Here is a 27,069-nt window from a genome sequence, read left to right on the forward strand (position 1 = left end):
CGTAAATTGGCCATCGTAAAGAATTTCAATGCTGACTTTTCGAGTCGAAACATTAGCTTACGATGGCCAATTTACGTTATCAACTTAGTTGATAATGCCAAATTACCCTGTTATACTCTCCCACCGACGCAGCAGCACAGTTTCTTTGTTAGAAAAGTTACCTACCAGGTAACTGCTCTAATAGATTGCAGCTATTTATTGAAGCTTTTTTCCTTCATGACTATTGCAGCTCTTTCTCTTCATGTCTCTGTAAAACATGAAGAGAAAAAGCTGCAATACTCGATTCTCGAACTTGAGGACGACTCAGAGCTGGTGAAGTCTGCAGTTAAGGAGGTCAAAACAAGCTATTCGAATTTCAAACTGATTTTATCAGAGACTTCATTACTGCATGAAAAACAGAGAATATTCTCCAATGCTGGAATTGTTCTCGAGAGCTCAGAGGTTCAACTCCTGGCTTAGCTCTGTTTGCATTCTGCCGGTTGCTTTTTTTACCGTAACGTTTTTATGGTTTTTTAAACGAGCACTGTTTTCCCTGGGGTGAATTTCCAGCAAGCGTACTCCTGAAGCTATTTTGATAGAATTGAAGCCCAAGGCAAGACTTTGACAACCCAAGTATGTCACAGTTTGAGGATATTATACGTCGAACAGGTCGAAGCTTCAACATCCCCCCAGGCATTTGAACTTTTGAGGTTTGCCTCTTTCAAACCCCCCCCCCCCTACCCTCCCTTTTCTCGTGCCAAAATTGCGTATAAATGCCCCAACCAATATTGAAAGACTCTTTGTGTGATCAACAAATATTGTTGACGTTAGCAAAGACACATGTTAGTTTTTGGTGCTGCTGTTGGTTTTTTTGCTTATGAGCATCGTGCTAGATATCACACGAAAGCAGACTACTCAAAACATTAAAAAGACGCCGAAAAGACTCGACACTTCAGGTTCGAATTACCCACCCCGGCCATGCAAGGTCCAAATTTACCACCTCCTGGACACGAACGACGGTCAACCACCTCATAGGTTACCCAGAGAGAGAATAATAAAGCTTCGAATTGATCAGTGTATCACTCTTATTACTTAGTATGAGGAAAAAACTGATTGGTTGTCTGAAAAACCGGACGGTTTTGTTCTGCTTGCCTGTTATTTTCTAGTTAGACAATCCGACCAAGTGAATTAAATACTTATGACGAGATAATTTGAACTTAGTAGCAATGGACTAATTGTAGGTCTTCCACTGAACGGACACTACTATTCTAAGATTACTCATCAGCCTTTTAAAACTGATTCAAGCAAGTGTTCAAGGTGTCATACATAGGAGTTAAAAGAAATCACTCATTCTTGAGTTAGAGTCAAGTTAAAAGTTACACGCTATTACCCTTTCCTTAAAATGATTAAAGATCACTTTGGACACTGTGGCACCTTCTCTCAAGTTTCCTTCTCTCAAGAAATTAAGAGACATTTTTTTGCCACACGTTTCGAAATTTTTTGAACCCACAAAAGGAAAAGTCATGATGAACAGAGCAGACATGCCCATGGTCTGATTTCAGTTAAATGAAAGAAATTGCAAGCAACCTTGTTCTACACCAACCATAAGTCAACTAAATTAGTTAATAACAAGAGGATACAAACTTATTATATTTCTGTCAATAAATAGAGTCAAGCAAATGAGAGAATCGCCTCCAAGGAGGCCAAAACCAAACTATAAGACAGCTGAAATTTCTTCTCCAAGCCTCCATCCCTCCTCAAACTAAAACGGTCAGCGTAATCCTTAAAATATGTTGATCTCGTAACATCTCTTTTTTAACTACTGTAGCATAGATAAAGTACACGATTGAATCAAAGTGCACTGACCAGTGTAAAATTAATTTAATGCATGATTGTTTGAGTTTAAAACTGATATTAAACTACACAAACTAATCCAGTCAAAACATTTGCACAAGTTTTAAAATAATAAAAATCACTACAATTTAAAAGAATCATCTAGAAAATGTGATTAAGTATTCAGGGTAGAACTGCCCCTCGTAGAAAATAACAAAAACGCTCGGGTCAGTAATCTGATCCACCACACAATCATAGGATTCTTTGGAATCACTCTGGTTCTTCTGTGGAGGAGTAACCATGCCTTGTTTACCAACCGTGTATTCACCAACCAGGACTCTGCTGAGGTACATGTATTGCTGTCCATCATTGTCTGGTGGAGAGAGAGAGGACTGAGCTGGGTAAAGGGCATCTTTGGCAAAGTACAAGCCATTTCCATACATGTCTGTTGGTGCTGAAAAAGTTGTAAATATTAAACTGGAGCGTTGTTTGAGTTAGCAATCTCAACAACCAATCACAGTAAAGGAAATAGCTCAAGGAACCGATCAGAACTTGAAGTAAAAAAAGCAAGTAAAAAATCCCAGGCGTGGAAACACGACTAATTAAGTTGCGAAGTTTCGTGTGGCACAAATTTTCTAAACCAATCATAGGGCAAGATTTACTAACACCAATACAATCCTGAATATTACCTTTTTAAAAAATAAGTAAAAATTGTTTCATCAAGCTACTGAGTAAATTGACACTGACATACAACAATAACACTCATTTTTTTTCTCTTGGTGAATGAAGCAAATGTATTCTAAAACATTTTTTTAACTCAAACCTCAGTTCCAATTGTTATTTTAAAAAATGCTGAGGATTGACTTGTTTCTATATGTGAACACATGCATGACATGCAAATTAACATAGTAAAAAATGGTTCTTTGTACCTTTTTTGGTTTGGAAATGGCAAAAACCAGTCTCATTTATTTGTTGGCATTTGCTTCTTGGGATTCCAAGGAAAAGTCGCTGTTCATTGCTTCCTCTTTCCTCATCCATTTTTTGCTTTCGCATGGTGAATGTCCTGTAAAGGGCTGGATTCTGGACTCGGGCTATTTTCAAGATCATAATTTTGCTTTTGCATGTTTTTCGAAATTGATTCTGAACTTCTTGGTATTCCTGTGCATTGCTAACAGGATCCAGCTCTACCAGATGAAAGTTAAGTTCTTCACCCTCTCGGTTTTTTGGTTGTGGAATCCACTTCCTTGGTAAAATAACATCTAAAAAGGAATTATAAAATAGTATGTTTCATTGACATAAAAACTTTTGTTTATTGTCTAGGCAGTGACCCTGGCAGTACAGTTGATCCTGTGTGAAGCAGTCATCCACGGGGAATGGCATGACTGCCTAATACAGGTTCCACAGAAATATAAAAAAAGATAAATGCTACTTCATGCTATATTTGACCAGTTAATGTACAGAATCTTGCTCAGAAATACCACTTACTTTGATTTTGGGAGAGAGACATGGATTAAAAATTTCTTGAAAGATTTTTCTTAGTTTTGTTTGAGTATTTCCGCTTTCAGTGACCATTCAATACAGCTAAAGACAGAAAAAACAAGCCTTAAAACTTAGTAAAGGGTGACTGCCACCGCTTTATGGGGTGGCCGCTTGATAGAAGTAAAAATTACGGTGATTAAGGGGAAAAATTCGGGGCTTTGACATCCAACCACTAAATACAGGGTGACCGCTCAATACAGTGCCGCTTAATACAAGTTCCACAGTATGCTGGTCCCTTTTCGTCTCGTCACGCAACGCATTCGTGGAGAAGAGAGGGTGTTGCGTGACGAGAATCGTGCCTATGCCTTCTTCCCTACAATTTATTTCAGTGCTGCTCATCTTCAAGGATGAAATATTTACTGCGGGTCAAAGGAAAAAAAAAAAGGGTTTTTTCACTTATTTGAGAAATGAACATCATTCATGCATTTTAAACGATTCCTAAACGGGGTCACGCGCGTTAAACGCTAGCAATTTTTCTTCCACTTGCTACTTCCGGTTCAAACCCCGAAGAGTGTTTTCACATCAAATTAAAAATAACGTAAGCATGTCCATGTGACAATTCTCTGAAATTTATTGGGCCACCTAAATTTACTTTCTTACCGTGAAATTTGCATACAGCTTGTTTTGGTTTTGGGGCTACAACCAATTTGAAGGGACTTCCGTTGATTGGATCGTCTCTTACTTTGATTGATATGTTGAAGATTCCAGCAACTCTTGGTGTGTAAGATACACAATAACGGCCATCTTTTAGGTCTTTCACAAAAGCAGGAATATCTCTGATTCCCTGTCGTATGGATGTGATCTCAACCGTGACGTTATCAATTTCACTATAGGTTGTTTTGCGGCTTGAATCCATAGTTGTGACAGTAAAGTAGCTTGCCTCTCCTTGAATACTTTCTGCTAGTCCTTGTCCTGATCCAACAGAAAAATAAGGTTCTGTAAAGGTTACATGTAGCACACCAAGACGGAAGTCTTGGAGCAGGGTATTTACTGAATACTTAAACTCCGGATATCTGAGAAGTGGCGTAGAATTTTGAAATCTCTCCGCAACCGTTCCATCAAGCTCATGTTTTACCTCTAACATTTTCCTTACGTCATTTGTTTGGAGGATTTCTTTACCATGTCTTGAGCTCTTAGACAATAGCTGTAATTTTTTGATGAGCTTCGACAACTCATTTTTCAAGGCCTCGTCGTAAAGCGATTTTTCTTTCACCAACTGCTCTGTCATCATTTCTTCGTGTTGACGAAGAACATTTATAGCATCCTCCGTCACAGTGCGAACTTCTGCCGCTACTTTATCGATGCTACCATTGTATTTCGCTTGTCTCTCTCTTAAAGACTCAATATGGTTCTTCAGAAGCGAAGAATCCTCCTCAATATCTCTCAGCCTACTTTCGATGTACACTCTCTGTTTTCTTGCTCCATCTTCAAGTGACATGATGGTGTGATTTATCGGATCTCGATGCTCCATAATGGCGCATTCAGAGCAAATGCAAATTTCGCACGGTTCACAGTAAAACTTAACGAGTATGTCATGTCGTTTACAAACGTTTTGTTCTTTTGATTCGAGATCAGGATCTTTATTCGAACGACCATGAGCTTTTAAGATATCCCCCAGTCTCTTGTGTGCAAGATTGGATGGTAAGCGGTCGATGTTATTGTTGGGACACTCGGTTATTACTCGACAGTTCGGGCAGCTCAAACCTCTCCCGGTCTGTTGTCGCAACCACCTTTGGAGACAAGACTTACAGAAAGTATGTTGGCATGTGAGAAGTTTTGGTTGATTGGTCTCAGTAAACTGGTCTTGGCAGAGGGAGCATTCCAATTCTTTCTTGATTGCATCTAAAAGGTTCTCACAGCCAGCCATAAATTCTTTCGAGTCATTTAGCCCCGGCTGTCGTGATTGGGACTTTCTCAGAAAAAGCGGAAGTTGTTTGTGTCGCCACGTTTACTAGTACCAAGGACCTTTCGGTTTCGAGTTCTTTTATTTATGGCAACTTGTCCTCACATGAGGCGGCCCCTTCGACATTCTATCTTGTAATGTTAGGATGGAAGTTTAGAAATCAAAGAAACATCTGTAGTGCGGGTTGGCTTTCTACAACCCTCTGCCGTCTGTTACTATTCGCCGCAACGGAAGTGGCGTCAGTTCAGCTCAGTACAACAAGAGTGCGTGGGTTCGCGCCGTTTCCGAGAAATCTGACTCACTTCTAGAACTACCTCCAATTTCCAGTACCTTCATAACTATTCTGCACAGAGATGGACACACGTCAAGGTAAGCACGATAGAACCATGGAAATGATTTTCAGCTGAATACAGCTGCCTTAAATCAGAAAGGGTCCATGTTGAATATGTTTTCACGATACAGGAGATATTTTGAACTAAGAATGCAGGAATGCCGTGTGGGAAAACTTACTTACAGGAATCTGGCAGAGTGTAGACACTGTTTGCTACTGATGGTAAAGAATTTCTCAAAATCTACCCCTGTTTAGTATTGGTATGCATCTTATCAGGATTAATTGTTGGTCTGACTTTAAATTTTTCGTTTTGGCATTAATGCTTTCGCTTTTCACTCGAACAGGAAGCAGAAACAATATCAATATTAGCTAATTAAATCTAAGCACAAGCCAGAGCCTGAGAGGTAAAACGAAAAATTCCTTTGGAGTACAGACAACTGAAAGCTGAAGATCTCTTTTCACATAACATTTTCTTCCACTGTTAGTTTGGACAACAACTAGGTGTTTGAAATAGAGATATTAAATTATATTCAATTAGTCTATACCACACAGGTAAACTTAGTAGTAGTGGTGCTTTTTGCATACACTGATTGGCTAATGTGAAGGTGAATAACAAAAACTATTTCCTTGGAGCAGCCAATGAAGAGACAAATTTGTGTGCCAAGAGTTTCATCTCCAACCCTTTTTTTTGGTATATTGAAAGAAATGATTGAAACCAATTTTTCTGTATCTGTGTGGTATATACTAAAATGACTATTCACCTCAGTGCCATTGAAAGTGGAGGATATTCACCCCACTGCTTAGCAGCTATATCCATCACTATTCACCTCTTGTTAGGTGAATATTTGTTAATTATTCTGTCCACCAGTGTGAGTTGTACATGTATTTTGTATTTCGACCCCCGTTTTTGACTAATAATAATAATAATAATAATAATAATAATAATAATAATAATAATAATAATAAAGTCTTTATTCCATCATAAGATAAAACTACATATCTTATGTTACAATGAATTGAAAAAACTACAGAAATCTACATACATATTATGAATTAAAAAGTATATCATTACAATAAATGGAGCTTAAATATCAACCTATTTACAAATGTGTTCATAAAGCGCTGTGTATTAATTTTCGGGCGCGCGCAGCCTTTTTTCCTGAGATTGTGTAGATATGTCTTTTGGACAGGAATGATATCTTTCAGGGGGTGGCAATCCGTTGATTTTAGTTTCTTCAAAATGTTTCTGTCTTGTTTGTTTAAAAGGTTCTTGATAAAAACTGGAAATGAGATAAAACCGCGTTCATGACATCGGTCTAAAAAATTTTGTACAACCGTAAGATCGGACTCAGATGCCCCATAGACTGAAAGTGCATAGCTAAAATTAGCCAAAACAATCGATATAAAAAGATGATCAATCTCTGCCTGAGAGTAATGTTCCTTTCCTTGACTGTTCTTTTTTTTCTCTCTCATGATTCTTATCCTTTAGTTGGTATCTTTTTCTGTCATGGTTTTCCACCAAAGGGCAAGCTGAATTCTCTTGTCAGGACTGCAAATTGTGGAAACAAAGTTGATATCATTGCCTTTCATTATTACCTACCCGACCCCACTTCCACAATCTCATTAAACCTGAGAGGATCACAATGATCCAGTGTTAGAGTAAATTCTTCATTTCGCTGTATTTATTTGCAAATAGTTTAACTGTTAATTTAAGCCAGTTTCATGTAGTTGTCTTCTGCCTTACATAAGCCAATAACAGTTACAGAGTAGCATGTTGTGTCTAGTTCAGTTGAGGGGTACCTTTTAATTCTGGATTAGTATTAGTACTTAAGGAACAACCGAGCTCCCTCCTGCTCTGCTAGATACATTTTTCTTTGGCAAATCAATTTTGCTCATCAAATGCAAGGTATAGGAAGAAAAAGTACACCCAGGGCTGTGTTGCAATTTTTTTTGTTCTTAAGAATATTGTTTCTTGGGATCCTGTGTGCTAGTTGTAGGCAGCCTTGATCAACTTATTGGCAGATGGGCATAATGTACATGTCAATGAAGAATTGATAGTTGTGTAATAGTCCACCAAAAATTTCTTTAAATTTCATGTATACTTCCTGCTGGGATGCTGTGGTTAGATTGTAGTGCAATTATATTTGACTAGCAGTCAGTTGTTGTCTTAACCAAGAGGTGTGTTTAGCCAATATATTTGCAAGTTCACTAATACTTCTCTGAGGCTTGAATGATACTGCTGATGATATTTGACTTTCACCTTTTATAATTATGTCAGTATTTGAACTTACAGTACCTGCCATCTTTTGATATGGACACTTTTAAAATGACTGACCCCAAGGAGGTTGTAGGTTTGTCTCCTGGAAAACCTCAAGTAGCCAAAGTTGATGAAAATGTTCAGTTTCGAAGGGAAGCAAAAAACTGGAGCTGGTTGTTAAGTGTTTTGTTATACCTCCCAACTCAAAAATGAGACAGACGATATGTATTCAGTATTACTGAAATTTTCTGTGAAATTAGTTTTTTGACATGAGCTGGCACACAAATTTGGGAAGGTTTTCAGCTGTTACATGACCTGATCATGTGTGAGTTAAAAGTTTAGTTTTTGTTCCACTAGAGAGTTTGTGAGATTTGTTTACTCTTACAAAGTTATATTTAGTGACTTTTGACCCATAGCGCTAACATGATGTTCTCAAATTGGAACACACATTTTATTTGGGAGCTGGTATAAAAAATATTTTACTATTCATTCTTGATGCAATGCGGGCTAATATGCTTTACCAAATCTGATGTACACTGTATGTGACATAGGCAACCTTTAATGCAATTTATTTTTGCTATTTATAATATGAAAGGGAAGGATAAAGATGTAGGAGACAAGATCACCAGTAATTGTCTGCCCCTCTATGAATCGATTTTTTTTCTTAGTGTGAGACAGTCATAGGATGAGGGATGAAGGGTGAAGGATTGTGGGAAGTATGAAAAGAAGTTGATTTAAAAACTTAAAAATGATCTTTTACAGGCAGCAATATGCAAGAATGCAATTCTGAATGCTTGTCAGCAGCTTTATTTGTTTATCCTCCAACTTAAACCTCTTATGCCCATCCATGGCCATTGGCTATATTAGAGTTGTTCAAGCATGACTTGGCAGTTTTGCAGAAGCCATTCTTAGGCCACATTGTTTTTTATTTGTTTTTTTTTATTACCAGTACTGACTCATAACTGATCCTCTTGCAGTACTTCTATCAAACAGTCTTTATGTAACAGGCATAAACTAGGAGGGTTAATTAGGGAAATGAGAGAGAGGGCAAAGAAGAGCAGTACAACTGTACATGTATAGAGTTGTGCCCACCTTCTTGGCCTCCTGTTTTCACTCCCTTCTTTTCTGAATTTTTCCTGCCCCCCATTAAGTGCTGTTACAACTGTACGAAGCAAAATCAGCTACAAATTAAAATTATGTAAGCACATAATTATTTGATAGTATAAATTTGTTTGGATATCTCACAACAAAGTCACTAGATGTAGATTGTGATGTTTCAACTGCTTACTGCAAGTCTTCTTCAGGCGATGGAGTCAACCCCATTGCCTGAAGAAGACTTTCAGTAAACAGTTGAAACATCGCGATCTACATCTAGTGACTTTGTTGTGAGACAACAGAACAAATTTATATCATCATCCACCTGCCATGATGAACAACAACCTATTTCATAACACATAATTATTTCTTTGCTCTTTTGAATTAATTTTCCATTTTTCACTATTTTCTTAAGGGTGGACAAACATGCATCACAGATGTCCTATATGCCTTGACAGTATGGTTAAACCCCAAACTATCAAGTGTGGTCATGTTTTTTGCCAAGATTGCTTAAGTCAAGCTTTGAGGATATTAAATGTTTGCCCCATTTGTAAGGAGCCACAAGGTGTGGTGACAGGGAATCAACCACCAGGGCAAATGACTTGGTCTACTCTGCATTCCAGTCTCCCAGGTTACTCTGGTATGTTGTATACAACCCTTAAATTTCAACAAACTCGCTCAGGGGTAATTGAAAAAAAAAGAACTTATTTTAATTTTCATCTTCATCGAAAGGCTTGACACTTCGACTTTTTATCAAAAAATCATCAAAGATGAGCCATCTTATCATTTGAAGAAAGTGTTAGACTGGCCAACTGGAAAATTAACAACATAATTAAGTGAAATAATAATTTCGAAAAATTTGATTTCTAGGGGGAAGCAGAAGTTCCAATCTTTGATTAAGTAATTGTTGTCTGAAGGTGGTCAGGTTTCGTCTGAATATGATGTTGTCTCTAGGATGCAGAATCCTCAGAAAATGGCAGTTTTTGTAGTTACTGTAGTTAATTACTCTTAAACTTAAGAAGAAGTGTTCCTCCAACTGAAGGCGTTAAGACCGCCTGCTGTGCTGGAAAATAGCTCCAGCTTTTCTCATGAGCCTAAGTGTGGCTGTACCAAATGTCTCAATATGAGCAAATGACGATTTCGCTCTGACGAAGGGCTAACGCCCGAAAAGTCAGCTTTAAACTCATAACGGTGGCCAATTTACGGTACATTACAGTTGATAATACGAAATTACTTGGTATACTCTGCCACCGACGCAGCACCAAAATTTCTTCGGAAACTTACCCCCTAGATTGAAGTTTAAATGGCTTTCAGAACTCTTTTGGACAAAAATCATCAACGGTATCGACAGAATTCGATTTTCTGTTTTCAAATAGGTTACAAGTTTCTCTTTGATAAATAGAATTTCGATTTGAAGTTGGTCTCTTTTATTTCTTTCATCAGGGTGTGGCACCATCTGCATACAGTATTCGTTTCAATCAGGAATTCAAGGCCCAGAGCACCCAAACCCTGGTCAGCAGTACAGTGGTACGCATCGTACTGCGTACTTGCCTGATAATCGCGAGGGTAAAGAAGTCTTGCAGCTGCTACACAGAGCTTTTAACGCACGATTGGTTTTTACTGTGGGTACCTCCATAACAACAGGACTATCCAATCAGATCACGTGGAATGATATACATCATAAGACAAGTACAACAGGGGGTGCCCACGGGTAAGTAAGTTGAAATTTGTAACGTGTCATGCAAGGTGCGGTGTTTTTTTCACCGAAAAGTTTCCCGCGCGATTATTGTTGACCGTTGATCGTAGTCATTAATAAGAGTTCAACCCTTTGAAGAAGTAACAAAATAAATCATTGACCTGTGTTATTTTTTGTTTTAGATTTGGTTATCCCGATCCACACTATCTCCAACGTGTTAAGGAAGACCTCGCCGCGAAAGGGATCCGGTGATCTTTAGCTGTAGCAAGGCCGCTTACATGAAGATAAATTGTAGCCAGGACACTATACCTGTTTCAGTTTTTTTCGGAACGAAGACCTGGCTTGTCAACTGCACATAACAATCCTTGGAAATTTGCAAAATAGTACTGTAAAAATTTGTCCTGTTAAGATTTCAGTTTGTGTTCTTCTACTTCCTTGCTTGGTCATTTTACATGGACAGCCTTTCTTGTTAGGGAAGGGAGGGCGGGGGATATTGGGGGAGTCACATGGTTTTAAGGGAGGGCGGTGGGGAATCAATCGTTGCCGACAGAGTATAAAGGGTTGACTTGAGAAAATAGGCTGCCAATTAATTGTGGCTGAGGGGGGGGGGGTGGTTTTAAAAGAATGTCAAAGAGCCTCATGGGGGGATCGGGTAAATTTTATCGTGATACAACCAAAATGCTCCAATCCCCCTCCCCCCGCGATAAAAAATGACCAGTTCCCTAAGGGATTGATGTTGCAATTCTTTGAAAGTTATGTTACATTTGAAGAGTGCAAATATAATTTTTTCGGCAATAAACGTTCGACGATAGATACGAAGTTTGCGTTAATTTCATAGCGTTAGAATATTTTTTCGTTCACCAAGTTTTTTCGATATTTGTCCTGGTTTGTTATTTACACTGCTGAAGAAGATTAGGTTTCCTGGTGTGTACGTTTTAAAGTAAAACCAAAAAAAAAAACATGGGATTTTACGTCAATGCTGACGAGAGACTGAAAAACAATGATAACGTCCTTCATTCCAAGTGATAATTTTATTATTTGACTAGAGACTGGAGTCTAGCTATGGACAAGCTGTGCAGCTTGTCCAAGAGACAGCTTCATAAAGTTACATGTTAAACCAATTCGTTACACATGTAGCCATGGTATGTTATCTTCAGCTGTACAGTTGTATTCCTCCACGTCATTATATTTAAACTAAATGTTTTGGATGTTCGTGTACACCTCGTTACAAGAACGTTTTTATAGAAAAAGGAAACGACTAGTTATGCATTTTAAGATAAAAATATAAGAACGTTGCAAGACGTGGATCAGCGAAACCTTATTCGAAAAATCAACCAAATACAATCGCTAAGGCCTCACTTGGAAGCTTAAAAGTGTATATTCTAAGGATTTCGTACAATTCAACCCTTAGAGAATTAAACATCTGGGTACCAACACTTTCATCGTGAATGTGTCATGGGACTGCGTCTTCTTGTTTTTAACTCTTTCACTTATCAGTGACATTATTTCAGTTATTGTAATAATGTGTACATGAACATTATAAAAAGCGATTCAAGATGTCACCTGTATCGAACCTGCTCACCGTTCCCATCTCTTAAACCCTGCCATTTGGTCGCTGACGCTTTCCGCGTAGGAAACAAAGAACACTATCAAGCAAGCGAACAACCAAACAAACTAGCAAACCTACTAACATCGAAAACAGCAGGACAAAAGGCCCTAATCGCAGGTTACATGCGATTATACTCTCTTGATGAGATGATATGGCTTAAATCGAAAGCAATTCAAAATTCCACCACAATAAGATGGTTAAAAATAGAAAAATTGATTTACTCTACACTTTTTTTACTATATTTGTTAACTCGCTTTCTGTTTTTTTTTTCCTATTTCCTACAAAGAAAGAATAACTGAGGTAACTGGAAATTATGGTAAACGCTGCGAATATTGCTAAACTATGCTAAAGTATACTGGCATGTTATACCTCTGCGAGCATGTTTTGCTTCGTTACTAATTTGAACATGAAATCAAACTTCGCAAAAAGAAGCGAAGAGGGCAAAATGAGGTGTTAAAAACGCAATCTCACAGTCTTTCGCAACTCTCTGTTTCACTGCCAAATACCTGTTGGGGTTTGCTCATTCTTTTTTCAATCATCTTTTTCGACTGAAAGCTTGGCTTAAACTACCAAAAGTTCTCCCACGCCCCCTTCCCCTCTCCTCAGTCATAACGTTGCTAAACGACACCTGCGGTGGATAGAGCTACCTCAGGAGGAACGATTTTGATGTTTCCTCACGGAGCCGTACAAACTCATATTGACGGGATGTTCAAGCTTAATTAAGGTGGCTAATATTTAGCAGCAGCTATTATCCCACAAGATTATCATTCATCTGTGATTCACCATACATCTAAATAATTTTGCCGGGTGTTTAGGAAAGTTCAAAACAAACATGGCTCTTTTGAATAAGTAGTCCTACTACAGTAAGCTAAACAAGTGTCGTTGCACGATTTCTTCATCCGTGCGCGATCTATGATGCGCAAAAATTCAAATCTAAATTAAGTCGGCTCGCTATAACAACCAATAACAACCAAACGAAAGAATAATAGAACGAAAAAAAATAGGAAAAACAATGTTCACACAAATATTTTCGTTATGCGTGCGCGATCTATAATATATCGTAATTTCTGATAAGCGGAAAAAATTCAAGTCTACGGTGAGTCGGCTCACTATTACAACAAAAATGAATGATGATGATAATAATAATGATAATAATAATAAAAACAAACAAAAAACAAAAGGACGAAATGAGGAGAAAAAAATGTATTTATGTTTTTTTCCTTGGCAAACATTGGTAATATATTCATATTTAAAATTTTTATTGTTATCGACATATGTAAAAAAATATAGAATTATAGATTCCATTGTAAATAGATTTTAGCACTTGAAATGAAGATAATACTCGATGTTTAGATAACAATGATAAAATAAAAAAATAATAGTAATGATAACAAAAACAAACAAATAACAAAAGAACGAAAAAAGGAAAAACAAATAAAACAAAACAAGCTTTAAAATGGGGAGACTAACGACATCTACCCATTGAAATGTCGGCCAAATATCTTAGTGTTGTTGTTTCCTAGCTATTCAAAGAAGCACATGTTGTGTTACACTTAATAGCGCCGAAAACCGTGTGCGGGTCAGCGAAAGGTAATCAAGTACTCTGGGTAGCACTGCCAGTCATAGAACACAACAAAGATTTTCGGGTTGGGGATTTGATCCACCACGCTATCATAGGTGTCAGTTGGATCATTTGGATTCTTTGCTGGAGGGGTGAGGAGACCTTGATTTCCTTGCGTATACTCACCAACCAGGACTCGACTATAATACATGTACCGCAGACCACTCGCGTCGGGTGGTGAATAGGTTGACCGAGCTGAGTACGAGGCATCTTGAGCAAAATACACGCCATTTCCATACACGGTTGCTGAAAGGTCAAGGAAAATTTTAAAATTCGCTTGTCATAGGGTTCGAAACCCAGCAGTTTTGCTGAGTAGGTGTATGCCTCATTGACTACCGAGTTATCGAGAGCTCAAGTGCTAAAGGAATTAAATGATAACAGTGGCCTATCCTGGTTGAGAAGACTTATGATGAATTCTGAGAATAAGCAAGTCAAACATGAAAGACAAAAACAAAAACAAAAATATTTGAATAATTTTGATGTTTAACTGTGGCTTCCTTTTCATACAAATATTTACTCATGGGAAATATAATGAAGGAAGCGAGGTTGTAAAAACGAGGTTTCTTAATTGACAGCATAATGATACAGTTACACATTGTTGCATATTGCCGTGTAACATAAGGAAATTTGCGGGATCGAATACTATTTTGCGAATTAGGGCTCATAATTGGGCTTTTTGTTCCAATTCTTTCTTTCCTTTTTGTCTTTAAAATCGAAAATAAGTTACTCACCATTTTTACCATGAAAGCTTCTGTTGAAACCTGTGTGATTTATTAATTTGCAGTTATTACCCGGAGTTCCGTGAAATAACCACTGCTCGTTGCTTCCCTTAGTCTCATCCATCTTCTGTTTTCGGATCATGTACGAGCCAAAGAGAGCTGGATTTTGAACTCGTTCTATCTTTACAATTTGGTTGCCGGAACAGGTTTGCTGGAATCGGTCCTGAACTCTCTTGTACTGCTGTGAGTCTTTCTCAGGATCCAGCTCAACAAGGTGTACAGTCATTTCTACGCCCTGGGAGTCTTTTGGTTGTGGAATCCAGTAAGCAGGAAGCAGGACCCCTTGTGGGAGGAAAATGATTGTGGTAAGTGTTAGTGTAATTCAAATAGTACCGGTGGAGTTTAATCCAAATTCGGTAGTAGTGTTATCTTTAAAGAGGGAAGGAAGAAATGCTTAATTCGGGTTAGCTCTTTTCTGGGGGCTCCAAAATGTGTTTCTCTTCTCTGTTAGGATTTGACTTCTTGTGGCGTTCTCAATTTAAGCGGAAAATTACTTGAACAATCACTAAATTTAGTTTACATGTTATTAGACACAGCTGCAAAGTGAATTGCAAACGCATATGATGCTGTTTATAAAACAACCTTTTTCTGTTCAGGTCTGAATTCAAACTGACAAGAAAGTCTACCAGTGATATATTCATGCCACCATTCGTGTCCCTTTTTGTTAATCTTCATCATTAATGTGATAGCAGATGACAACTTTCTCCCTGCAATGCAAATACAAACCAATACCAGTATAACACTGGTGTAGATTATAATTCACGAATGAAACATTCTCGAGTTAGAGTCGGATTCATGGATGAGCAGTTTGATGTACTCGTCCAATTTAGAACCAAAGTTTATTGTCCTACCTTTTCGCAGATCAATTCTCTGGACTGAAGTGGCAACGCCACGCGGATCGGTCATTGTCATTGAGCTGAAATCAATTTGGAAATCTTCTTCCTCTTCAGAAGTTATGGTCACTCCAGGTTTCTTCTGACAATAGGCAGCTTCGATCTTTGCATTTATGAGGCTTCCGTATTCCACAAATTTATCGCCATCATGGCTCATCCATCTAATATCCTTTGACAACGCCTCAGCTCGCCTGCGTTCGTGTTCTTCTTCTTTCAAGTTATGCAAAATCGTATGGATCTCGCTTGAAACGTTAAGAATGTCTGAAGGCTGTCCACGAATTACAATGCGCCCTACAAAATTCTCGACAGAAACTGAAACATCGTGTATTTGCTCAAGGGTGTGAATCTTGCGGAAATTATCTTCAGAGAATGTAGTGACAGCTTCATGCTCAATAATCTGCGTCGTTGAGTTCTCTTTCATAATTTCGTTTATGCGGTGAGTTGCTCCTTGAATATCCTCCTTACAACCAGCAAAAATTGCAAGGTGGAGAGTGTTGTTGGCATCTTTTTGAAAGCTCTTTGAAAGCTCAGTGTCCTTCTCCCCGAAGCCAAAGAGACCACTAACTGTGGAGAAAACTCGTCGAAAAACTCCAGGTTTGTCGTCTGGTGCTTGTCCGGATGCTTCTTCAATTGCCTGACGGACGTCTTTAATCATTTCTTTTTGGAAAATGATCAGCTTAAGGAGCTTTAAAGAAGCAGGCTGGTGATTGTTAAAGTCGCAAACTGCGGATAACATTGTCTCCGCGCAGGACTTTGCTGTAACACCAAGATTACCTGTTCCAATTACAGGGAATGAGATCGATGAAAGACCCCTTTTCTCAGCCTCTTGAAGACACTTCATTACTGATAATTTGATGCTTTTGTTGTTTAGAGGTTGAGGAAGGACTATGTGGAAGACAAACCTTGCATTTAAGTTACCTGCTTTTGTAACTACAACTGATCCCGGTAATTGTGGACCATACGACTGACACTCTCTTTGAATGGAGTCACCTCCTTTCCTGAGAATTGCTGCACCTGCACCACCTCCCCTCTTCACATCTAGACCAGGGTTAGTTATGATGGCGATGGCATCCGTTCTCTCGTCAGTAATGTCGCCTGGTTGGGATTGGAAGCACAGTGCTCCAACATTAGTTTCCAAGTGATCTGGCCGTCGTTCTCGTAGTGGCGAAAATGTCATGTTAGGAGAAGAAGATGAATAGACAGCCGAAGAGAGGTTATTCGCGGATTGAATTTCAATTGGGTGCGCGGCTTTCTTGACCGGAATAGGCGCGTTTTCCATATTTCTTCTTTTTAACTCCTCTTCGAAGGCTTGGATAGTTGAATAGTCTTTGTCATAGAGAAGAAACCTGACTTGTTTAAGAGTAGTTGACGGGTATTTTTTATTGTGAGATGTTACCTCATCAAAATAGATTTCTGCAACCTCATCACGGGGAAATGCAAGTATTCCTGTTCCAATGGCAGGAAATGCAATAGATTCCACTCCAGCTTTTGTCGCCTCTTCAAGGCATTTTCTGATTAGCCTCTTCAGAACCTGAAAATGCAGAGGTTGCCAGGTATCAGTTACCTATACATCAGTGAACACGATGACTTCATTTTCTGACTGATAGCCGTGAGCGCAATAATACCGAGTTAATTCTCCGAAATCTCGCATGACATTTTAATACTCGAAAGAATAACTTCCTTTTTATGTTCAAACAGACGAATGCCATTTATGTAACTCGCGAGAAATTTTACTTTACTTCCCTTTTATATTCAAACAGACGAATGCTAGTTATGCAGCTAATAATTAATAATTTATTACTTGTATAGCGCAAAATACATGTGGATATGATCTAATGCGCTATACAATAAGACTAAGCAAAATAAAATATGAAAACGAACTATAAAAGGCTAAGAATATGCAATTTGACTGACTAAAAAAAGTATAAAAATGAACTATAAAAGTAAACATGAAAATGTCTGTCTAAAGAGATGTGTTTTAAGAAGTGTTTTAAAACAATTAAGGTCATTTACTGCTCTTATTTTTGATGGCAATCTGTTCCAAAGTTTAGGAGCAGCTCGCGAGGACTTGTATTTTAGTTAAGGAGATTTCTCATGACGAAATACCTCAGAAATAAACCAAATGCACTTAATGCAGAGGGCCATTATTTTAATTTCTCGTGGAAGTACTTTGTCAGTCATGACAAGCTCGCTTACGCATGGATCATATAGTCCATCGGCTAATCTGTCGATCAGCTATCATTCAATACTTAGCCACTCCGATGCTAATAAAGTTTTTCTAATTGATTAACAGAAACAGAAATAAAATTTGAATACCTTTTTTCCTTTTCCACCTTGCCACTCGGAGCATACGGCAAAGAAAACTGCTTTGCATTTGAGGTTTCCTGGTTGATCGACAACAGCAATATCACCAACAGCGACCTGCCCTATTTTGTCACATTCTTTTTGCAATGCTGGTCCTGCTCTTTGACTGAGTGCCTTGGCACAAGGATTCTGAGACAAATTTAGATTTGATGCCGCTGTTCCAACTAAAATATCGGCCTAAACAATCAAAAGAAAAGTACCTTAGCCATCAATTTTTACAATCGTCACCAGTAGACGTGTGCCTTTGTCGAAGAAGAATAGCCAGAGATAAAATACTTCCTTTAATGTAATGCCGGTTTATCCTCTTTTTAGACAAATGAGGCGAGGTTGTTGTAATTTGTTAGCACACCGTTGTTTTATGATATTAGAAAGGCCTTTATAGATTTAAATGATTCATTATTCTGCAAGTGCTCACCTGTTCGTCCGCAAGATCTCCGCTCTTTACTGTTACGCGAATTCCTTGGGTCACAAATGATCGTGAAGTGCGCACCGTCTTCACTTGAGCAGCACGGCCATAACCAGAGTTGCTAGGTGCAGAGCCGAAGAAAGATTTTCCAACTTTACGGGCGCGAAACGTCTGTTCGTCAGCAAATCTTTCCTTAAATTCTCCCTCGAAAGCCTGAACAGTCTGGTCATCTTTGTCGATGAGATGAATTTCTGACAGACGGCAGTTTGAATTTTTTTCGCAGAACTCGAGTACAGTGTCTAATATAATCTTAGCACAGAGATCACGAGGGAAGCCGTAAATACCACAACTGACACCTGGAATGGCCAGTGATGTAAGATGTTTTGCTTCTGCCAGAACATTCCTAACAGCTTGTTTGAGATACCGCTCTTCTTGCGTTACTTCCTCCTTCTGTCTCTTCTTCTCTGCCGCAGGACTCCACTTAGGCCCGACAGCATGGATGACTTTACTACAGGGCAACTTTCCCGCGCCAGAAACAAATATATGGCTCTCAAGTAGAGTACCATTCCGTCTGACGAAAGTATCGCATTCGTCTTGAATATCTCTGCCGCCTTCTCTCACGATTGCTCCAGCGACACCCCCTATGTGCTGTAATCTGTCGTTAGCTGCATTCACTATGGCGTCCACACGATCCTTTGTAATATCACCTTTCATCACTGAAATTTTCTTTCCATGTTTTGTTGAACAGCTGCAAATAAATTCTGCAGCTGACTGAAAGTGTTCATCTTCTCTTGAGAAATCAGGAACGCTTTCGACTTCGTTGTTTACACGAGTCAAAATAACACACTTGTTTGAATCCTCAACAGATTTTAGGATGCCTTGTCCTTTGCCGTCTTTAAAAAATTTCTTCATTCCCGGTTTGTCAACTGGAATACACTCTTTCTGAACAGCACCAATGAGATCATGAATTTGAGGAACACACTTTGCCATTCCTTCGGCGGTGCCGGAAACCTCTATCCCCGAGTAGTCGGATGTTGCTCTCATGTCAACGTAGCAGTTGGAAAGTTCACCTTTTATGGCTTCAAGCTTCTTTTTCCACAACGTTGCTATAAATCTTGCTGTTCCCTCTTCAACTTGGACAACGTTGTGAAATATGGTGTTCTTTTCCAGAAACTTCTGTACTTGATCTGAACATTCCCCAACATCGTCTGTGATACCTCTGATCCACACGTTGCTTACAGAGGCGTCAAGAGCTATTTCAACTTTAAACTTTGATGTCATCGACAACTGGAAGTCTTTCCATTCACGACTATTGGTGACTTGGGTATTTTCAGGTGTTAGATGGATACTTTTTTCCATGATGGAATCCTGTAAAATAGCTTCTGCTTCTTTCGCGTTCCTTACATCAACGCCGACCACTTGGACTTCGTTTAAACTTCTCCCCTGGTCGAGAAGTACCACGGCCTGAATAGATTTCTTTTTAAACAGTTCTTGTATGAATGTTGAAACGCGTTGTTGCCTCAAAACATCTATGATGCCGGTTGGTTGTTCAGTCGTTCGTTCAATTACTTTTGAGATAAATGTGACTACTTCAAGTTTGACTTCTTGGATGTTTTTTCTTGGACCCTTGAAACACAGCTTTTCTCCAACACTGTCAACATTAATACTTAAATGGCGGTATTTGTCGGCAAGCTCGTTACATAGGCCTGACATCTCGAGTAAAGTAAGTCTGGACTTTGTATAATTAGTTTCCACGACCTCAACCACAGACTTCATCAGCTCTGAATCTTCCTTTACTTTCGTAATCATTTCCTTCAGTTTTTCCTCTTCTTGCTCCACGACAGTCTTCTTGCCTAGAATTACGGCTTGTCTTCTATGGTTATCAAATAGGAGCAGAAAATTGGTTGTTCCCTGCGAGGAACATTGAAGTTGCCAGCGTTTTGAGACCTCATCACATATTTCGGACGGAACGGACATTTCAGTCTTTATGAAATTGAACAGGAAACTCTTTAAACTCTCTGCCCCTTCTTCCCACGAAGGGTCGCATTTGCTATCCAAGGGAGAAATGTTAAGGATCAAGCCATCTGAGAATTCAGCCTCTACACTGTACTTCGTGAGTAACGTTTGCAGTTCACTCTTGTGATGATCCTTAATATATTTGTAAATATCCGGATCAAACGTCACTTCCATTCCCTTAGATGCTGCGTTTTCGAGGAAAGGGTAATAGGGCGTCACTTCTAACTCGACTCCATCAATTTTGTGTGCCTGTCTCTGGCTTCTTGCAATGACATCTTGAACACCTGAATAGAAGAAACCCTTCAGTATTCTTTCAGTATTATTAATAAACAACATACCTACAGCCACGTACCGATCAAATAAAGATTCAAAGCCCATATTATACAGCGTCCAATGCAATATACTCTTGTCGATACTTCCACTGAACACACTTTTGCTTGGTTGCCAACCTCGGTAGTTAGCTCTTAACTTAAAAAGCAAAACACTTTCCAAATCATTGTTCAAAAAATTGTTGCCTCACAGATGTCTTCGAGATACCTAACAAGCATAGCTGTACTGTGATAATTGTTTGTAACTGAAGAATTATGCAATATTAAATCCCATGCATGCCAATTTGCCACTTTGTTTCGCCCATATGTCGTATAAGTAATAGAACAAGCAGATGGCGTACCTATTGACGGTTTTTTCCATAAAAACAAAAGATGACCTTAGGGACCACTCATCATTTACCGCCAGGAGGGGGGGGGGGAGGGGGGGGGCTGAAGTTTAAGGGGGAACAACATGGCTTTCAGGAGTAACGAAGGGGGAGGAAGATTTAGACGTTGCTGATAGAGTTTAGAGTGGGGACTATAAAAAACTGAGGGTTTCTTTTATCCCATTCATCCCCGCTCTCCTCTCTTCATCCTTTGTGATCCTGGCTACGCCGGCCAAGGTTTTCTTTTGGGGTCAGTTATTAAATTAAACTGGTAAAATGTGGAAAAATATGTATTTAAAGCTAAAATTTCATTTTATCAGGCTCACAAGCCACACAGATATAAAAGGTAACTTGCTGTTCTGCTTCATTCTGTCTAGGGGAAATTTATCTACATAGATTAAGAATGGTATTTGCACATTACCAAAATGGGAGGGAAATTATGAAAATTCTAACTTTCAGTGAAGGGGAGTCATGAGAATACTACAAAGCCTTATGGGGGGGGGGGGGAGGGGGGCAAATAAATTACATGAGAAAATAAATAATTGAGGAACAACCAATATCCTCCTACCCCACAGGCGTTTAATGATGACCAGTTCCAAGTACAGATGGGCTACTACATAGGTACAAGGAGGAAGAGAAAGAAGAGGGCGAAGAAGAGGAAGAAGAAGAGGAAGAAGAAGAGGAAGAAGAAGTAGAAGAAAAAGGAGAAGAGGAGGAGGAGGAGGAAGAAGAAGAGAAAGAAGAAGAGGAAGAGAAAGGGGAGGAAGAAGAAAGAGAAGAAGAAGAAGAAGAAGAAGAAGAAGAGGGGGAAGAAGAAGAAAAAGAAGAGGAAGAGGAAGAACAAAAGGAAGAGGAAGAAGAGGAAGAAGAAGAAGAGGAAGAGGAAGAGGAAGAGGAAGAGGAAGAGGAAGAGGAAGAGGAAGAGGAAGAGGAAGAGGAAGAGGAAGAGGAAGAGGAAGAAGAAGTAGAAGAAGAAGTAGAAGAAGAAGTAGAAGAAGAGGATTAAGAAGAGGAAGAGAAAGAGGAAGAAGAAGAAAAAGAAGAAGAAGAAGAAGAAGAAAAAGAGGAAGAGGGAGAAGAAGAAGAAGAAGAAGAAGAAGAGGAAGAAGAAGAAGAAGAAAAATTAAAATAACAATAATACATTTTTTAATACATCAATAGATATTTCTTACTTGTGTGATCCTCGAAATGTACCAAAGCCTGGTCTTTTCTAATCCTTTCCACTCTACTGACATCCCTTCCGCCACTCCGCTTCTCGTTGTCAAAATAAAGATCAATGGTGTGATCGCTTGATTCTCTCTTCAATCCCGTGACCAGAATACATGAACAGACTGGTACTCTTTCTAGGCGAGGTTTCTTTCCCTCTAGGCCTTTTTTGTCTTTGTTAACTTTATGCAAGAGTGATTCAAAGTCTGAAATAGATAATATGTGGAGAACAGTGATATTACCACGTGTGTAATTGACAGTGTAAAGATTTTGACTAGTTTTGACATAAAGAGCTTACCAATTTTTCAATTAACACACATGAAGATCGGTGTTTCCTACTGTAACTTGTAACTTCTATTAAAGATATATCAACCAGAACAAGGAACGAATAAAAGTGTTGTCCAAGGTAAATGTGGCTTGAAGTATAACAAAGTTTAGAAAAAATGGTTGAGAATGATTAAGCAATAAAAACACTCCAAAACCAGTACTACACCCTAAATTTGCGAGTCGCAACTGGATGTTTATTCACGTTACTTCTTTTTTTCTTTTACGCTTATAGTACTAAAATACTTCTTTTTGCATATGAATCAACTTCAAGAACGAGATAGCCATTAAATTGTTATTTAGTCGAACCATCATAATTACCTGGTTCACTTTCAAAAACTGCCAGGGCATTATTCTTTACACCAAGATACACCTCTTTAACTTCAACATCAGCAAACTTTTCCAAATAAAAGGACAAACAATCTTTAGAGGTTGTTACGCTAAGTCCTTGAACATGAAGTCTCAATGGATCAAGAGGCACTTTTTTCGGAGGAGGCTGTCGTATTACTGTTATTATTTGGTCGTCAATTTTGTGTGGCTCCTCGAGAAGGCGCTGCAGGTCTGTAATAAACATTACGATTTAAAATTTTAATGTAATCAAAATATTTAAATAAATACTACTTGTTTTCCTGAATTGTGTTGTGGATCTGTGAGCAAATTTGGACATTCTCGTCAAGAGAGAGCTCACCAGTCCTTGCTATCCATGCGGCTCAAAAAAAGTGCAAAGGATAGGGGGCTTACTTTTATACCACTAGTATAAAACCAGTATATCCATATTACCTTTTCAAGCTAGTTTTTCAAAAAGCTGTCAGCAAAAGACTGGGCAAATATAGGTAACTCAGTAAACGGGAAGCTATCAATACGGTAATCTTCAAAAGTAACTTGGAGAATAATCTATCTAGCTTCGACGCAGGCGGACTAGGCTTGGCGCAGCTACCAAATGACTGACCAATATTGTGAGGCCACTTGTTGGGGACTCAGCAAATTTGAGAATGTTCTTATACCGCGAAAGAAATTAGATTGCAACTGATATATAGAAAAAATTCTTATCAGTTTATAAATAATAGTAAGTGACGGGTTGATATCCAAAGCAAACTTGCAATTTAAGCTGTTTAAGAAATTGAGTATCTCGGGAACTGCTGTAGTTGCAATATCAGTGACGATGAAGAACCTCTCGTCTCCCGTTACCAACCATCATGAGACCGAATTATTTCTCATGCATTAGCTTTGAACTTGTTTCCTTTTTCTCAAGAAAGACCTGAACTCATCAATAAATCTGTCACCTTGACGACTTTTCAAGGAAAGTACTACGTACCTTTCACCTCAGAAAAAGTTATCACTGCTTCCCCGCTATCTTTGTAATGGATCTCGGAGACATCGCCTCCTCCTGATCGTCTAGAATTCTCAAAGTAGAAAGTCACTGTATCTTCTGAGGTAGACGACGGGATGTCGCTAACAATAATGGTGATACTATCTTCCTCGTCCAAGTCTTGGTCTTCTCCTTCGTTTTCACCGAATTCGTCGGCACTTTCATCCTCCTCCACAAACAGGGAGACTTGTAATCTTGCTCCGCTCAAAACGTGAGATGAATGATTTATTGTCCTCTCTGCATCTAAAAGGGTTGAATTTAAACCTTTACGAACACTTTTTTGGAATAAAATATTAAATTTAATAACGTGAATTTTTCATCGTTCAGCCTTACCATCAGGAGATTCAAAGGTGACAAGGCACTTTCGAAGTTCGGGTGTCATGACTACGGAAGACACAGGACCCCCTTTAGAACGTCTGACGTTTTCAAAGTAGTTTGTTACCAAATCCTCAGATGCACCATCTGGCAAACCAGTTACTTCGATTATGCAATACTCGGGAATTGGAGATTCACTCTGGACTGATGCTGCAGATGCTGACTCCTGCGTGGAAGAAGGTTCTTCTGTACTGCTATTTCGTTGTCTACTATTGTTTCGACAAGTGTCTTGATTTTCATACTGTTAAAAAGTGAAAAGTAATGGGTGTTTGACAAAGGGCTGGGCACCTACACCCTTAGGAGCTATAGCATTCAATACAGATATTTTATTTGAGGCTGCTGTTTATCAGCGTAAACAAAAACAGAAGGAGAAAACTTTTGTATTCTTGTGCGCCAATCAGCACTGGCCCTTAATTGAGTTTTCCTGCATACAAAAATGTAAAGAAGTGCGAAAATTAACCAAAAACATTTCATTCATTGCGCAGCGCTAACGTATTTTGGGGTATGATCTGATTGAATAAGCTGATACATAATGAAGTGAGCATGCTGAAGTGTGGGCTTACAAAGAAGCCATGATCTCCCCTGTTTTAAATCAAAGTGGGTCCTATTTTTAGGACCACTTACAGCCCGCACGTGTACTCTAGGGGCACCAACTTTCATCCCTCAACCGCAGGGAGTATGCACTTTCTAACAAAATGGACCCACCTCATCCAGTGAAGCTTTCCTTTTTTCCTCCAGTTTGGAGGATCTTCCTTGATGTTGGGGCATGCGAGTAACTTGAAGCGTACAGTTCTTAAAAGTGTGGGGTCGGTTCAACACTCTATCTGCGACTAGGTCATTTGCACATACAAAAAACATTAGTTGTTAGATTGCACGACTTGTGAATGTCATTACGACCCCATGTCTATGGTTTTGAAATCAAGGAAGATTTGCACGCTTCCTTGTTCAGCTCTTGCATTTAGTGCACCTTATAGCTAAAAGCAGAGAATGATACCCTTCTTTCTATGTTTAAAGAGAATACCTAATCCTCTTTGCTAAATATTTTTGTGCGGCGAACGTTGCAATATTGACTGATTATTGAAATATGAAAAGTATGAATTTGGCCCCACACTCTTTTTGCGACTAGGTCAGTTGCAAATAATAATAATAGTAATAATAATCATAATAATAAAAACTAGTCGTTAGGTTGCACGTCTTGCGAATATCATTACCACAGGACTTGTCGTTGAGTCCTTATTCAAATTGATTCCGGAATAGATTTTAGAAATCAGCGGACTGAGTATGCCGGAAGTATAGATATCTTATTAGACGTTTTGCTATGTGTTATCGCTGAGTATTTAACGAATGGTGCCATATTTGGAAGAGCCCGTACTTCTTTACCGATGGGGGACAGTGTTTATTCAGCGATGTATTGTAATTAGTTCACAACACAAGTGAAGCAACAGGATATGCACGTGGCCAAGTTCATCATGAAACTGATCGCGAGGGCGTCCGGGTCAAAATGCAAACAACGAGTTCAAATACTCAGCAATACTACGCACCAAAACGTGTAATAAGTTATATATTATCCAACTGCTTTATCTTATATGCATTTCTTTCTTGTAAGGTGGGAAAGCGGAGCAAGCAGATAGAGAAGCGTAGCACGCGTAGCCGACCGGTCATACAGGTTTTTTTTTTTTCAGAACACAAAATAACAAACTGACCAAATATTGTGTGATATTTACATTCGATTTGCACGTTATTTGTACTCTACTTAGTGTAGTTGGATAATAACAATGAATGAGGCAGTTGTTACACGATGAAGTTTACTTTTGTGGTGTTCCTTGAAACGATAGTATTTCATATAACAAGTATTCTTGCTTCGAAGGCATATTTATAAACAATACACTGCATTGGTTATCTACTTCGATAAAATAGGTTGCATCCGGCGACAGAAAACCCACAGGCATTGCCTTGCTATGAAAATTATATCAGTTTTTTTGAGATTTGAAGCTACTATTGCGTGTATTATCGGGCGAGGTTTTATAAATAAGGCAATACTGTAAAGCGAGCGCGTGAATTCCTTGCGGATTAATTCACTTACATTTACGAACCTTTGCAGAGCCTTTCTCCTCGCTAACCTTTTAAAGGTTTATGTAACTTCTTTTTCCCAATGCTCAATGCAAACAGAATTATGTGAAATACGAATGCACTTTCATACTGGCCTTAACCAGCGTTGAATAGAACATAAAATAGGAAGTTTAGTTTCGGTTTCATATCTTTTAAGCTTTTATAAGCAGTTTTTGTTTCCGTCATCTTCGGTCATTCTGCACTAAAGGTAAGATTACAACCACTGACGAAGTGAGAATATAGGAAGATTATTGACTAAAACGCTAACAGATATAACTCAAAATGATCTACCTTGCGCGTCTGTGAAGGTGATTCTGGCTGTTCTGCGATCAATTTCGATGCTTTCGACATCTCCTCCTCCAGATTCTCGCACCGATTGGAAGTATATCATTAGCGCTGTTTTGCTTGTTCCATCTGGAAAACCAGAGACTAAAATCCGTGAACTATTCATTTTAAGTTTCTCAAGATCGAAACATGTTTCTCTATGATTCAAAAGAACATCTTACGATCTTTAAGAGAGACGGAAATGCAAATTTTTCCAAGAAACTGGGTTTCCTAAAAAGTAGAAAGGTTTTATTTTCACAGGTGGCTGATTGGTTACCACCACTTAAGATGGTTCGCTATTGGCTTGTGAAAGCTGCACTGTTTGTTTTGTTACATATATGGTCATA

General features: G+C 38.7%; 3 protein-coding genes across 6 annotated transcripts; 1 reads left to right on the forward strand and 2 right to left on the reverse strand.

Annotated features, from left to right (window-relative positions):
• Positions 1 to 1,841: 1,841 nt before the first annotated feature.
• Positions 1,842 to 5,475, reverse strand: LOC113669131 (tripartite motif-containing protein 3). Its single transcript, XM_027185133.2, has 3 exons — positions 3,952 to 5,475; positions 2,742 to 3,071; positions 1,842 to 2,266 (listed from the first exon to the last, which is right to left on the reverse strand). Exons 1-3 carry the CDS (start codon positions 5,216 to 5,218, stop codon positions 1,971 to 1,973), a joined length of 1,893 nt encoding a protein of 630 aa, XP_027040934.2. The 5' UTR covers positions 5,219 to 5,475; the 3' UTR covers positions 1,842 to 1,970.
• Positions 5,476 to 5,482: 7 nt separating this feature from the next.
• Positions 5,483 to 11,441, forward strand: LOC113669133 (E3 ubiquitin-protein ligase DTX3L). Of its 3 annotated transcripts, none has more exons than XM_027185136.2 (4): positions 5,483 to 5,623; positions 9,353 to 9,577; positions 10,381 to 10,652; positions 10,816 to 11,441. In XM_027185136.2, exons 1-3 carry the CDS (start codon positions 5,608 to 5,610, stop codon positions 10,650 to 10,652), a joined length of 513 nt encoding a protein of 170 aa, XP_027040937.2. In that variant the 5' UTR covers positions 5,483 to 5,607; the 3' UTR covers positions 10,816 to 11,441. The 3 variants fall into 3 exon arrangements, with proteins under 3 accessions (XP_027040937.2, XP_027040936.2, XP_089056560.1); XM_027185135.2 differs by having other exon boundaries at positions 10,381 to 10,648; XM_089200434.1 differs by lacking the exon at positions 5,483 to 5,623 and adding an exon at positions 5,717 to 5,807 and having other exon boundaries at positions 10,381 to 10,648.
• Positions 11,442 to 11,645: 204 nt separating this feature from the next.
• On the reverse strand, positions 11,646 to 26,931 carry LOC113669150 (protein mono-ADP-ribosyltransferase PARP14). Of its 2 annotated transcripts, XM_089200430.1 has the most exons (11): positions 26,690 to 26,931; positions 24,995 to 25,119; positions 24,248 to 24,530; positions 23,861 to 24,157; positions 22,867 to 23,106; positions 22,188 to 22,427; positions 18,315 to 20,605; positions 17,852 to 18,076; positions 15,494 to 17,066; positions 14,595 to 14,924; positions 11,646 to 14,109 (listed from the first exon to the last, which is right to left on the reverse strand). In XM_089200430.1, the coding sequence occupies exons 1-11, from the start codon at positions 26,847 to 26,849 to the stop codon at positions 13,823 to 13,825; spliced, it is 6,051 nt and encodes a 2,016-aa protein (XP_089056556.1). In that variant the 5' UTR covers positions 26,850 to 26,931; the 3' UTR covers positions 11,646 to 13,822. The 2 variants fall into 2 exon arrangements, with proteins under 2 accessions (XP_089056556.1, XP_089056558.1); XM_089200432.1 differs by lacking the exon at positions 24,995 to 25,119 and having other exon boundaries at positions 26,690 to 26,888.
• Positions 26,932 to 27,069: the final 138 nt, after the last annotated feature.

The sequence above is a fragment of the Pocillopora damicornis genome, chromosome 3, assembly GCF_964200805.1.
Source record: "Pocillopora damicornis chromosome 3, jaPocDami1.2, whole genome shotgun sequence".
Classification (NCBI taxonomy): domain Eukaryota; kingdom Metazoa; phylum Cnidaria; class Anthozoa; order Scleractinia; family Pocilloporidae; genus Pocillopora; species Pocillopora damicornis.

Excerpts from the sequence above, each read along its gene's own strand:
- LOC113669133 (XM_027185135.2), top strand. Across the intron at positions 9,578-10,380 it reads CAGTCTCCCAGGTTACTCTG|GGTGTGGCACCATCTGCATA; the intron begins GTATGTTGTATA and ends TTCTTTCATCAG. Across the intron at positions 10,649-10,815 it reads ACAACAGGGGGTGCCCACGG|ATTTGGTTATCCCGATCCAC; the intron begins GTAAGTAAGTTG and ends TTTTTGTTTTAG.
- LOC113669131 (XM_027185133.2), bottom strand. The coding sequence starts at position 5,218 with ATGGCTGGCTGTGAGAACCTTTTAGATGCAATCAAGAAAGAATTGGAA. Across the intron at positions 3,072-3,951 it reads AGCTGTATGCAAATTTCACG|ATGTTATTTTACCAAGGAAG; the intron begins GTAAGAAAGTAA and ends ATTCCTTTTTAG. Across the intron at positions 2,267-2,741 it reads CCATTTCCAAACCAAAAAAG|CACCAACAGACATGTATGGA; the intron begins GTACAAAGAACC and ends CAACTTTTTCAG.
- LOC113669150 (XM_089200430.1), bottom strand. The coding sequence starts at position 26,849 with ATGAATAGTTCACGGATTTTAGTCTCTGGTTTTCCAGATGGAACAAGC. Across the intron at positions 22,428-22,866 it reads AGTTTTTGAAAGTGAACCAG|ACTTTGAATCACTCTTGCAT; the intron begins GTAATTATGATG and ends TATCTATTTCAG. Across the intron at positions 17,067-17,851 it reads AAGGTGGAAAAGGAAAAAAG|GTTCTGAAGAGGCTAATCAG; the intron begins GTATTCAAATTT and ends CTGCATTTTCAG.